The sequence below is a fragment of the Oncorhynchus masou genome, chromosome 10 (genome assembly GCF_036934945.1).
Source record: "Oncorhynchus masou masou isolate Uvic2021 chromosome 10, UVic_Omas_1.1, whole genome shotgun sequence".
In the NCBI taxonomy this organism is placed as follows: domain Eukaryota; kingdom Metazoa; phylum Chordata; class Actinopteri; order Salmoniformes; family Salmonidae; genus Oncorhynchus; species Oncorhynchus masou.
Genome location: NC_088221.1, coordinates 27183990 through 27198342, shown reverse-complemented (window position 1 = coordinate 27198342; position 14353 = coordinate 27183990). Strand labels below are relative to the sequence as shown.

The window sequence follows — 14353 nt, the reverse complement described above, 5'->3', positions numbered from 1 at the left end:
GGACATGTCATGTTGACTCGGTTCCTCTTGGGAGAGTGCTGGAGCTAAAGCTCCCAGGATGCTAAATGTTTTAACAGCAGTTTTGTAACCAATGTTCTTTGCGTCTCTCCCTCTTTCCCCTTTTCTCTCTCTCTCCCCCCTCCTCCTCCCTACCTCTCTCGCCCAGCAGGTGTGAGCGTGGCACAGAGGGTAGTGACTGTTCAGAGCGGACCGCTGGTACGGACGGAGGGCAGTCACGTGACCATCTGGTGCAACGTGACCGGCTACAAGGAGGGCGTGGAGCAGGACTTTGAGTGGTCCATGTACCTGACCTCAGTGCCCGACCGCGAGATCCGCATCGTGAGCACGGCCCAGTCCAACTATGCGTACGCGGTGTACTCCCAGAGGGTCAACAGCAAGGAGATCTGGGTAGAGAGGCTGACCAGGGACTCAGCCCTGCTCCACATCACCAAGGTCCAGGCCAGAGACCAGGGGCTGTTTGAGTGTTACACCCCCAACACAGACGGACAGTACCTCGGCTCCTACAGCGCCCGCACCAACCTCACCGGTGAGTCCATGTTACAATACAATACACCAAGCCTGTGTCCCAAATGGCACCCTTTTCTCTGTATAGTGTACCACTTTTAAACTGGGCCAACATGGGGCATAATCACTAGCTGTTAGGATGTCTACATATGATACAGTGGTCTCCAACCCTGGTGTTTGAAAGCTACATGGTGTGGATGTTTTTGTTCTAGCCAAGCACCAACACATCTTATTCAACTAATCAATGTTTTGATTAGAAGACTGTATTGTTGAACAGAAGCCTGCACACCCTGTGGATCTCCCAGGACCAGGGTAGATGAGGGTAGATGCGTACATACAGGGTAGGTGCGTACATACAGGGTAGATGAGGGTAGATGCATACATACAGGGTAGATGAGGGTAGATGCATACATACAGGGTAGATGCATACATACAGGGTAGATGAGGGTAGATATGCATACATAAAGGGTAGATGAGGGTAGATATGCGTACATTTGAGGGTAGATGCGTACATTTGAGGGTAGATATGCGTACATTTGAGGGTAGATATGCGTACATTTGAGGGTAGATATGCGTACATTTGAGGGTAGATATGCGTACATTTGAGGGTAGATATGCGTACATTTGAGGGTGGATGCGTACATTTGAGGGTGGATGCGTACATTTGAGGGTGGATGCGTACATTTGAGGGTAGATCAGGGCAGATATGCGTGCATAGAGGGTAGATCAGGGCATAGAGGGCAGATATGCGTGCATAGAGGGCAGATATGCGTGCATAGAGGGCAGATACAGGGTAGATGCGTACATTGCTCAGGGCAGTTAACCCAATGTGTACACTGTAAAGTTATTGCTTTGGCAATGGGGTCATATGGGAGGATAAGCCTAGTCATTAAGAATGTATGTGACTGGATCAGAGATTGGGAGGAAGTGTTCAGTGTCTCAGTGTGCCACCTGTCTTGTGTCAGGGCAAGTCTTGCCCCATCTTTCTCTCACCACCACCCCCCCTCCTCCTTTCCCCCGTGTCTGTCTGTCACCAGCATCAATTTCTCTGTGACACACAAACACACACTTAGAAATCCACTCGAACAGCTGGTATGGGTGAGAATTCCACTCCCAGGTCAGAATCTGGTTCCCGTTATATCTTCATCTCTGAGTCTGGTGAACTTGCTCTGAGAGAGAGGTCAAATTTCACGCCAAGTGCTCATGGGAGTAACCTATGTTAACCCACAGTATGTAAATAAACTCAGACGTCCTCTCACTGTCAATTGCGTTTATTTTCAGCAAACCTAACGTGTAAATATTTGTATGAACATAGCAAGATTCAACAATTGAGACATAAACTGAACAAGTTCCACAGACATGTGATGAACAGAAATTGAAAAATGTGTCCCTGAACAAAGGGGGGTCAAAAGTAAGTCAGTATTTGGTGTGGCCACCAGCTGAATTAAGTACTGCAGTGCATCTCCTCCTCATGGACTGCACCAGATTTGCCAGTTCTTGCTGTGAGATGTTACCCCACTCTTCCACCAAGACACCTGCAAGTTCCTGGACATTTCTGGGGGGGAATTGCCCTCACCCTCACCCTCCGATCCAACAGGTCCCAGACGTGCTCAATGGAATTGAGATCCGGTTTCTTTGCTGGCCAAAGCAGAACACTGACATTCCTGTTTTGCAGGAAATCACGCACAGAACGAGCAGTTTGTCTGGTGGAATTGTCATGCTGGAGGGTCATGTCAGGATGAGCCTGCAGAAAGGGTACCACATGAGGGAGGAGGATGTCTTCCCTGTAACGCACAGCGTTGAGACTGCCTGCAATGACAACAAGCTCAGTCTAATGATGCTGTGACACACCACCCCAGACCATGACGGACCCTCCACCTTCAAATTGATCCCACTCCAGAGTACAGGCCTCGGTGTAATATTCATTCCTTCAACGATAAACGCGAATCCGACCATCACCCCTGGTGAGACAAAACCACGACTCGTCAGTGAAGAGCACTTTTTGCCAGTCCTGTCTGGTCCAGCGACGGTGGGTTTGTGCCCATAGGAGATATTGCCGGTTATGTCTGGCGAGGACCTGCCTTACAACAGGCCTACACGCCCTCAGTCCAGCCTATTGAGGACAGTCTGAGCACTGATGGAGGGATTGTACATTCCTGGTCTACAGGATTGAGATCAGAGCTTTGTGATGGCCACTCCAATACCTTGACTTTGTTGTCCTTAAGCCATTTTGCCACAACTTTGGATGTATGCTTGGAGTCATTGTTCATTTGGAAGACCCATTTGCGACCAAGCTTTAACATCCTGGCTGTCTTGCCTGTCTCCTGGTCGCGCCTCCATGCTCTGGACACTACGCTGACAGACACAGCAAACCTTCTTGCCACAGCTCGCATTGATGTTCCATCCTCGATGAGCTGCACTACCTGAGCCACTTGTGTGGGTTGTAGACTCCGTCTCATGCTACCCCTAGAGTGAAAGCACCGCCAGCATTCAAAAGTGACCAAAACATCAGCCAGGAAGCATAGGAACTGAGAAGTGGTCTATGGTCACCATCTGCAGAACCACTCCTTTATTGGGGGTGTCTTGCTAATTGCCTATAATTTCCACCTGTTGACTATTCCATTTGCACAACAGCATGTGAAATGTATTGTCAATCAGTGTTGCTTCCTAAGTGGACAGTTTGATTTCACAGAAGTGTGATTGACTTGGAGTTACATTGTGTTGTTTAAGTGTTCCCTTTATTTTTTGGAGCAGTGTATATACAGTGTTGTAACAATGTACAAATGATTAAAGTACACAAGGGAAAATAAATAAGCATAAATATGGGTTTTATTTACAATGGTGTGAGTTCTTCACTGGTTGCCCTTTTCTTGTGGCAACAGGTCACAAATCCTGCTGCTGTGATGGCACACTGTGGAATTTCACCCAGTAGATATGGGAGTTTATCAAAATTGGATTTGTTTTTGAATTCTTTGTGGATCTGTGTAATCTGAGGGAAATAAGTCTAATATGGTCATACATTGGCAGGAGGTTAGGAAGTGTAGCTCAGTTTCCACCTCATTTTGTGGGCAGTGAGCACATAGCCTGTCTTCTCTTGAGAGCCATGTATGCCTAGGGCAGACTTTTTCAATAGCAAGGCTATGCTCACTGAGTCTGTACATAGTCAAAGCTTTCCTTAAGTTTGGGTCAGTCAGTGGTCAGGTATTCTGCCACTGTGTTCTCTCTGTTTAGGGCCAAATAGCATTCTAGTTTGCTCTGTTGTTTTGTTAATTACTTGACACATTGGAAAGAATTATCTTTTTGTTTTCTCATGATTTGGTTGGGTCTAATTGTGCTGGTGTCCTGGGGCTCTGTGGGGTGTGTTTGTGAACAGAGCCCCAGGACCAGCTTGCTTAGGGGACTCTTCTCCAGGTTCATCTCTCTGTAGGTGATGGCTTTGTTATGGAAGGTTTGGGAATCACTTTCTTTAAAGTGGTTGTAGAATTTAACGTCTCTTTTCTGAATTTTGATAATTATTGGGTATCGGCCTAATTCTGCTCTGCATGCATTATTTGGTGTTCTACGTTGTACACGGGGGATATTTTTGCAGAATTCTGCATGCAGAGTCTCAATTTGGTGTTTATCCCATTTTGTGAAGTCTTGGTTGGTGAGCGGACCCCAGACCTCACAACCATAAAGGGTAATGGGCTCTATGACTGATTCAAGTATTTTTAGCCAGATCCTAATTGGTATGTTGAATTTTATGTTCCTTTTGATGGCATAGAGTGCCCTTCTTGCCTTGTCTCTCAGATCGTTCATAGCTTTGTGGAAGTTATCTGTGGCGCTGATGTTTAGGCCAAGGTATGTATAGTTTTTTTTGTGTGCTCTTGGGCAACAGTGTCTAGATGGAATTTGTATTAGTGGTCCTGGCGACTGGACCTTTTTTGGAACACCATTATTTTGTTCTTACGGAGATTTACTGTCAGGGCCCAGGTCTGACAGAATCTGTGCAGAAGATCTAGATGCTGCTGTAGGCCCTCCTTGGTTGGTGACAGAAGCCCCAGATCATCAGCAAACAGTAGACATTTGACTTTGGATTGTTGTCGGGTGAGGCCGGGTGCTGCGGACTTTTCTAGTGCCCGCACCAATTCGTTGATATATATGTTGAAGAGGGTGGGGCTTAAGCTGCATCCCTGTCTCACCCTACGACCCTGTGTGAAGAGATGTTTTTTGCCAATTTTAACTGCACACTTGTTGTTTGTGTACATGGATTTTATAATGTCGTATGTTTTACCCTCAACACCACTTTACATCAATTTGTAGAGCAGACCCTCATGCCAAATTGAGTCAAGGCTTTTTTGAAATCAACAAAGCATGAGAAGACTTTGTCTTTGTTTTGGTTTGTTTGGTTGTCAATTAGGGTGTGCAGAGTGAATACATGGTCTGTTGTACGGTAATTTGGTAAAAAGCCCATTTGACATTTGCTCAGTACATTGTTTTCATTGAGGAAATGTACGAGTCTGCTGTTAATGATAATGCAGAGGATTCTCCCAAGGTTACTGTTGACTCATATTCCACGGTAGTTATTGGGGTCAAATTTGTCTCCACTTTTGTGGATTGGGGTGATCAGTCCTTGGTTCCAAATATTGGGGAAGATGCCAGGGCTAAGGATGATGTTAAAGAGTTAGTATAACCAATTGGAATTTGTTGTCTGTATATTTGATAATTTCATTAAGGATACCATCAACACCAGAGGCCTTTTTGGATTGGAGGGTTTTTATTTTGTCCTGTAACTCATTCAAGGTAATTGGAGAATCCAGTGGGTTCTGGTAGTCTTTAATAACTAGTTAGGGATGGGCGGGACGCAAATGTCTCAACTGGCCAATTGCCAGGGAAAATGCAGAGTGCCAGATTCAAATAAAATACTATGAAATTCAAACTTTCATTAAATCACACATGTTAGATACTCAATTAAAGCTACACTCGTAGTGAATCCAGCCAACTTGTCAGATTTTAAAATTGCTTTTCAGGGAAAGCATAAGAAGCTATTATCTGATAGCCTGCACCATCTGCACCAACAGTAAACAAAGGAGTTAGCATATTTCAACCCTGCAGGCGCTACACAAAACGCTGAAATATAAAACATGCATTACCTTTGACGAGCTTCTTTTGTTGGCACTCCAATATGTCCCATAAACATCACAATTGGTCATTTTATTCAATTAATTCTGTCCATATATATCCAACATGTCCATTTATAAAGCGCGTTTGACCCAGAAAAAAAACAGCTTACAAAAAATGCAACGTCACTACAAAATATTTCAAAAGTTGCCTATAAACTTTGCCAAAATATTTCAAACTACTTTTGTAATACAACTTTAGGTATTTTTAAACGTTAATAATCGATCAAATTGTAGACGGGGCAAGCTGTGTTCAATACAGGAATGAAAACAAACCAGCGCCACTTTTCATGTCTTGCACAACTCACAAAAGTGTACCCAGTTCCTAGTTGGCCTACTTCTTCATTGCACAAAGGAATAACCTCAACCAAGTTCCAAAGACCGGTGACATCCCGTGGAAGCGGTAGGAACTGGAAACAGGTCCCTAAAAAATATCCCTTGGCAATAACAAGTCAGGGAACAGAGAGAGGCAAAAAATTAAAAAACAAATCTGAACAGTTAGTCCTCGGGGTTTTACCTGCTACATAAGTTCTGTTATACTCAGACATGATTCAAACAGTTTTAGAAACTTCAATGTTTTCTATCCAAATCTATGAATAATATGCATATCTTATATTCTTGGCATGAGTAGCAGGAAGTTGAAATTGGGCACGCTGTTTATCCAAAAATGTAAATTCTGCCCCCTAGCCCCAATAATTAATAGTTGATTCTAAGATTTGTATTTGATCATGTATATGTTTTTGCTCTTTATTCTTTGTTATAGAGCCAAACAGATTAAAGAAGTGGTTTACCCATACATCTCCATTTTGGGTAGATAAATCTTTGTTGTTTGTTTACTGTTTTCCAATTTTCCCAGAAGTGGCTTTAGTCTATGGATTCTTCAATTACATTGAGCTGATTTCTGACGTGCTGTTCCTTCTTTTTCCGTAGTGTATTTCTGTATTGTTTTAGTGATTTCCCCATAGTGAAGGCATAGACTCAGGTTTTCCGGGTCTGTATGTTTTTGATTGGACAGGTTGGACAGGTTTCTCAATTTCTTTCTTAGATTTTTGCAGTCTTCATCAAACCATTTGTCATTGTTGTTCATTTTCTTCGGTTTTCTATTCGAGATTTTTAGATTTGATAGGGAAGCTAAGAGGTCAAATATACTGTTAAGATTTTCTACTGCCAAGTTTACACCTTCACTATTACATTGGAACATTTTACCCAGGAAATTGTCTAAAAGGGATTGAATTTGTTGTTGCCTAATTGTTTTTTGGTAGGTTTCTAAACTGCATTCCTTCCATCTATAGCATTTCTTAATGTTTCTCAGTTCCTTTGGCTTTGATGCCTCATGATTAAGTATTGCTCTGTTCAAGTAGACTGTGATTTTGCTGTGGTCTGATAGGGGTGTCAGTGGGCTGACTGTGAATGCTCTGAGAGACTCTGGGTTGAGGTCAGTGATAAAGTAGTCTACAGTACTACTGCCAAGAGATGAGCTATAGGTGTACCTACCATACGAGTCACCTCGAAGCCTACCATTGACTATGTACATAGCGTGCGACAGAGCTGCAGGAGTTGTGACCCGTTTTTGTTGGTTATGCTGTCATAGTTGTGCCTAGGGGGGCATATGTGGGAGGGAATGCTGTCCCCTGCAGGCAGGTGTTTGTCCCCCTGTGTGCTGAGGGTGTCAAGTTCTTGTCCGGTTCTGACATTTAGGTCGCCACAGACTAGTACATGTCCTTGGGCCTGGAAATGATTGATTTCCCCCTCCAGGATGGAGAAGCTGTCTTCATTAAAGTATGGGGATTCTAGTGGTGGGATATAGGTAGCACACAGGAGGACATGTTTCTCTGTTAAAATAATTTCCTTTTGAATTTCTAGCCAAATGTAAAAGGTTCCTGTTTTGATTAATTTAATGGAGTGACTCTCTCTCTCTCCTCTCTCTCTCTCCTCTCTCCTCTCTCTGTATCAGCTCTCTCTCTGTGTGTGTATCAGCTCTCTCTCTGTGTGTGTATCAGCTCTCTCTCTCAGCTATCTATTTGGGCTTGAAGATGATCTTGTGGATTAGTGGGGGTGGAAATGGATAGGAGGAGAAACTGGGTGTAATCAATGTACTGAGTTCCAGACGGTGACACACAGTGATCAATGTCCCCTCTGTCACAATGGGTTCTGTGAGAGTGATTTTATAGATGTGGAACAGTATACACACACTGTCCCCAGGGGAATGTTTTCAGCAGCACACCTGGCTTTGTTCCTGCCTGCCCGATACTGTATCATCATTGTTTGTGAAAGTGAGGTGTGTCTATTGTGTGTGGCAGTAGAATACGACTCCTGGGCCGTGTGTATGGCTGACTGTTCAGAAAGATGATCCCACCAAACTGTGTGTCTGACACACCTTTTTATAATGCGACAACAGTCTACAAGTGTCTGGCTGATGTGGGCCAACTGGAAACACTGCCACCCTATTACAAAACAACTTATAAAAGCACGAACAAGCTATTGAAAATAAATCTTAAAAATAATAGTAACTTTTCAGACAATTGTTGAGTGTGGACTGTACAATATATTATGTGATATCTACAGTATGTCCTTTTTGGTTGTACAAAGCGACTAAAGACTTCAGTCACAAGGCCTGGAGAAGTGATGTTTTCTAACTGAGCAGTGTTGTAACACAGATGTCCTGCCAGGTTAAAGGTGAATGGCTAACATCACCATGTGTAACCGTTTGTACAGAAGTAGCTCCAGGTCGGGGGTCAACCGCAGTCTGTTTTCACCCACATGGCGGACCACTCATTCAGGAGCCATGGTTCCAAGACGGGGGGTCCCAGGAGACAGCCTTAGCATCCTACCCACCGCCTGTGTCTCCTAAACATTAACTCATGAGAAAAAATTACAACATGAAATGGTGTGTGTGTGTGTGTTCCCATGCATGTGTTTGAGTGTGTCCAAGGCACCAGGTTGTATGAGAACAGGGACCAACAGCAGACTTCTCTTCTCTTACTCAGCCATGAGGCTCAAAAACACAGTCATGTCCAAGACCAATTATTAACTCTGTGGCAAAAATACAGTACATCAAGTGCTCTTTAAAGTAGATCATTCAGTTGTTCGTCAGTATGACAGTGCTACTTCGCTCCATGCCAGCTTCCATACTGCTGGACACGTGTATCATATTCTCTCACACTCATGTCTGTTTTATCTTCTCAGTCTATTGGCTTAAGGGGCTGGTTTATCGTACAGAGTGTGACTGATGGAGAGAAACAGTGTGTATGACGGAGAAATGATGAGCCGTTTCTCCTGACTCCAGTCTGATTGGTTACGTCTCCCTGGGCACTACCCACAATGCAGCTGGTGCTATAGGGGCATGTTTTACATAGTCTTTGTGTCTGATATGACTATTTGTGTTACTGCCTTGCCCTACCACCTATGATCATTCTCAAAGCAACTAGTTCGCTAGGAGAGAGATGTGTGTTGGCATGGTTGCGTGTCGATGTATAGCTGTGTGTGTGTGTGTTGACTCCTGTGGAAGGGTGAGGTTTTTTTTAAGCACATTTTTAGAATGTTTCTCCTTTTCTCTCTCCCTCTATTTTAGAAGATAATCAGAATTTAGCAGACACTCTTATTTAGAGCGACTTACAGGAGAAATTAGGGTTAAGTGATTAGCCCAACACTCTTAACTGCTAGGCTACCTGCCACACTGAGGTAGGTAGACCATTTTTCTGTAATTACACTGAGGATGGATTCACCCTGCAACTCTATGGTATATGCTGCACTGAGAGTGGCACTCATCTATCCCTGTCTGCTCTCTTTCCCGATCTCTCTCTCTCTTCCCTCTTTGTCTTTAGCTGTCAAGAAGCAGGTCTATGGTTTTGTCAATAGATGTCTTGCCTCCAGCCCTGTCAGATTAATTGAGGAGAAGGAAGAGGGGGGAGGGATTGAGGATTGAACATATATATAAAGAGGGAGGGATTGAGAGCACTAGATGGAAGAATGGAGAGAAATGAAAGAACAAGGTAGATTTACTGAGGGATAGCGTGATGGAAAGATGCCGATCGGGATAACGTCGTGGGCTGATGGAGGGAGTGGGATAAGGAGAGCGGGAGAGTTACTGGAGGTGAGAGGACGGGATAGGAAGGCTGTATCAGTCTGCTGTCTGTTGGTAGTGATTGGGAGGCTGTGTGACTGGAACACTTTATCTCACGCAGACTTCCTCCTCACAGTGGCTCTCTCTCCCCTCTCCTCTCTCTCGCTTTCTCTGACCTCACCATCTCCTTTTCTCTATTTAATTTACAATCGCTCTTCTCTCTTCCGTTTGGCTCTGAGTGAATGAGTGTGCTCTCTGAGCTGGTGAATGGGCACGGGTCCAAACGGAATGAGAGATTTTATCACTCCATCTACTTTGCCATTTCCCTGCCAATCTCATCTCCTCCAAGTGACAGGGGTTCCTGCTCAATGACATTACTGCCACTCTGACTGCACGCACACACACACACACACACCGCCCGGGTGCTGTCCTGTCAGTCAGAACAAATGTTCTGGTGGTAATTGACTCTGTGAGAGGCGCGTCTGAACAGCCCCCAGTGGAAATGGGAACAGCACCGCAAAACAATACGGAACGTCTCTTAAGGAACACAACCCCACAGTACACGCAGAGGCACTTTAGAACCACAGAATACAACATAGAGCACAAAGAATATAACACTGCAAAGCAGGGCGGAACAAGATTGTAGATGGAAAAGGAAGAGAGGAGAGGAAGTAAACAGGACACAGTGTGACAGGGAGGGCGTAGGGTCCGTCTCCAATACTCTGAACAGGACACAGTGTTACAGGGAGGGCGTAGGGTCCGTCTCCAATACTCTGAACAGGACACAGTGTTACAGGGAGGGCGTAGGGTCCGTCTCAATACTCTGAACAGGACACAGTGTGACAGGGAGGGCGTAGGGTCCGTCTCAATACTCTGGACAGGACACAGTGTGACAGGGAGGGCGTAGGGTCCGTCTCAATACTCTGGACAGGACACAGTGTGACAGGGAGGGCGTAGGGTCCGTCTCAATACTCTGAACAGGACACAGTGTGACAGGGAGGGACGTAGGGTCCGTCTCAATACTCTGAACAGGACACAGTGTGACAGGGAGGGCGTAGGGTCCGTCTCAATACTCTGAACAGGACACAGTGTGACAGGGAGGGCGTAGGGTCCGTCTCAATACTCTGAACAGGACACAGTGTGACAGGGAGGGCGTAGGGTCCGTCTCAATACTCTGAACAGGACACAGTGAGTATGGTTACATGCACACAATATTGCATTTTTTTTGTGTAGAGTCAGATTAATATAATAGTTTGATTTAAAAGTTTACATGCTTTGCAAGAAGTGATTTCCTAATAATCCTGTTTACTTGGACACATCTGAAATCATGCTAACTGATGGCAGAGCATCGCCAATCAAAATAAACATTCCATCCACCACAGTGACCATGTTGCTTTTGGGAAGCATATTTGATTCTGAGTTTGGACATATAAAGTTTATGTGAAAACTAATTCTCAGTTGTTCATAATTCACTTCACTCGCCCTAAAGAAGGAGGCTAGTGTTAGCACATGCGCACATCAAATACAGCGCTGAAGTTTGTGTCCTAATCATTTGAAAGATTGCTCAGGAAACCAATTGTTTTAATCGGTGTAGTCTTACGTAGATTTTGATCTTACTCCGATTTAAGATCAGGTGTAAACGTACTCAACGTGACGGGGAGATCATAGAGGCCATCTTAATACTCTGAACAAGACACCGTGTGATAGGGAGGGCATAGAGGCCATCTTAATACTCTGAACAAGACACAGTGTGATAGGGAGGGCATAGGGCCATCTTAATACTCTGAACGAGACACAGTGTGATAGGGAGGGCATAGAGGCCATCTTAATACTCTGAACAAGACACTGTGTGATAGGGGGGGCATAGAGGCCATCTTAATACTCTGAACAAGACACTGTGTGATAGGGGGGGCATAGAGGCCATATTAATACTCTGAACAAGACACCGTGTGATAGGGAGGGCATAGAGGCCATCTTAATACTCTGAACAAGACACTGTGTGATAGGGGGGCATAGAGGCCATCTTAATACTCTGAACAAGACACCGTGTGATAGGGAGGGCATAGAGGCCATCTTAATACTCTGAACAAGACACTGTGTGATAGGGGGGGCATAGAGGCCATATTAATACTCTGAACAAGACACCGTGTGATAGGGAGGGCATAGAGGCCATCTTAATACTCTGAACAAGACACAGTGTGATAGGGAGGGCATAGAGGCCATCTTAATACTCTGAACAAGACACCGTGTGATAGGGAGGGCATAGAGGCCATCTTAATACTCTGAACAAGACACCGTGTGATAGGGAGGGCATAGAGGCCATCTTAATACTCTGAACAAGACACAGTGTGATAGGGAGGGCATAGGGCCATCTTAATACTCTGAACAAGACACTGTGTGATAGGGAGGGCATAGAGGCCATCTTAATACTCTGAACAAGACACAGTGTGATAGGGAGGGCATAGAGGCCATCTTAATACTCTGAACAAGACACGGTGTGATAGGGAGGGCATAGAGGCCATCTTAATACTCTGAACAAGACACAGTGTGATAGGGAGGGCATAGAGGCCATCTTAATACTCTGAACAAGACACTGTGTGATAGGGGGGGCATAGAGGCCATCTTAATACTCTGAACAAGACACCGTGTGATAGGGGGGGCATAGAGGCCATCTTAATACTCTGAACAAGACACGGTGTGATAGGGAGGGCATAGAGGCCATCTTAATACTCTGAACAAGACACCGTGTGATAGGGAGGGCATAGAGGCCATCTTAATACTCTGAACAAGACACAGTGTGATAGGGGGGGCATAGAGGCCATCTTAATACTCTGAACAAGACACCGTGTGATAGGGAGGGCATAGAGGCCAAGTGGCTACCTGTCCTCATCTTCCGCCTCTCCTCCCTCATTTGCACTTATGCTATGGCATGAAGTGTTTGTTGGAGTCACTCGCTCAAGGCTGAAGCTCTTTGTCATTCACCACACGCGCACACACACGCACGCATCTACACGCATCTACACACACTGGCAATCTTGGCTATTGTCAATACAATAATAGAATATACAGTACAAGTCAGACATCAAAACTATGAAATAACACAAATGGAATCATGTAGCAACCAAAACAAATCAAAATATATTTTATTTTTGAGATTCTTCCAAGTTGCCAGCATTTCAATTAACAGGTGTGCCTTCTTAAATGTTAATTTGTGGGATTTCTGTCCTCAGTGCGTTTGAGCCAATCAGTTGTGTTGTGACAAGGTAAGGGTGGTATACAGAAGATAGCCCTATTTGGTAAAAGATGCTGCATATTATGGCAAGAACAGCTCAAATAAGCAAAGAGAAACGACAGTCCATCATTACTTTAAGACATGAAGGTCAGTCAATACAGAACATTTCAAGAACTTTGAAAGTTTCTTCAAGTGCAGTCGCAAAAACCATCAAGCGCTATGATGAAACTGGCTCTCATGAGGACCACCACAGGAAAGGAGACCCAGAGTTACCTCTGCTGCAGAGGATATGTTCATTAGAGTTACCAGCCTCAGAAATTGCAGCCCAAATAAATGCTTCACAGAGTTCAAGTAACAAACATCTCAACATCAACTATTTGAAGGAGACTGCGTGAATCAGGTCTTCATGGTCGAATTGCTGCAAAGAAGCCCTACTAAAGGACACTAATAATAAGAAGAGACTTGCTTGGGCCAAGAAACACCCGCAATGGACATTAGACTGGTGGAACTCTGTCCTTTTGGTCTGATGTGTCCAAATGTGAGATTTTTGGTTCCAACCGCAGTGTTTTTGTGAGACGTAAAGTAGGTGAATGGATGATTTCCGCATGTGTGGTTCTCACTGTGAAGCATGGAGGAGAAGGTGTGATGGTGTGTGTGTGCTTTGCTGGTGACACTGTCAGTGATTTATTTAGAATTCAAGGCATACTTAACCAGCATGGCTACCACAGCATTCTGCAGCGATACACCATCCCATCTGGTTTGTGCTGAGGGGGACTATCATTTGTTTTTCAACAGGACAATGACCTAACACACCTTCAGGCTGTGTAAGGGCTTTTTGACCAAGAAGGTGATGGAGTGCTGCATCAGATGACCTTGCCTCCACAATCATCCAACCTCAACCCAATTGAGATTAGTTGGACCGCAGAGTGAAGGAAACGCGGCTAACAAGTGCTCAGCATATGTGGGAACTCCTTCAAGACTGTTGGAATAGCATTCCAAGTGAAGCTAGTTGAGAGAATGCCAACAGTGTGCAAAGCTGTCATGAAGGCAAAGGGTGGCCACTGAGAAATATCAAATATATTTTGATTTGTTTAACACTTCTTTGGTTACTACATGTTTCCATATGTGTTATTTCATAGTTGTGATGTCTTCACTATTATTCTACAATGTAGATAATAGTAAAAAAGAAAAGAAAAATCTTGACTGTGTAGGTGTGTCAACTTTTGACTGGCACTGTATGTTAGCACGCGAGAGAGTGCTGTCTTTAGCGTAGCGCCCACGCTAACTAGCTAGGCTAATGAGAGGGGGTTTAACGTGTTAGCGCTATGAGAGTGTTAACAGGGAACGTGTGTGTGTGTAAATGGGAAATGGGCC

The 14353-nt window shown here is 44.5% G+C and overlaps 1 protein-coding gene across 2 annotated transcripts in view; it reads left to right on the top strand.

Moving 5' to 3' along the window:
• The window catches only part of LOC135547441 (immunoglobulin superfamily member 3-like), a 95508-nt gene that overhangs the window by 18227 nt on the left and 62928 nt on the right, over positions 1-14353 (top strand). The window contains exon 2 of one of the 2 annotated variants that reach the window (XM_064976469.1): positions 170-547. In XM_064976469.1, the coding sequence (XP_064832541.1) occupies positions 170-547 (378 nt within the window). Of the gene's footprint in view, positions 1-166; positions 548-14353 lie in introns of both variants that reach the window. The other variant, XM_064976468.1, reaches the window with a different exon arrangement.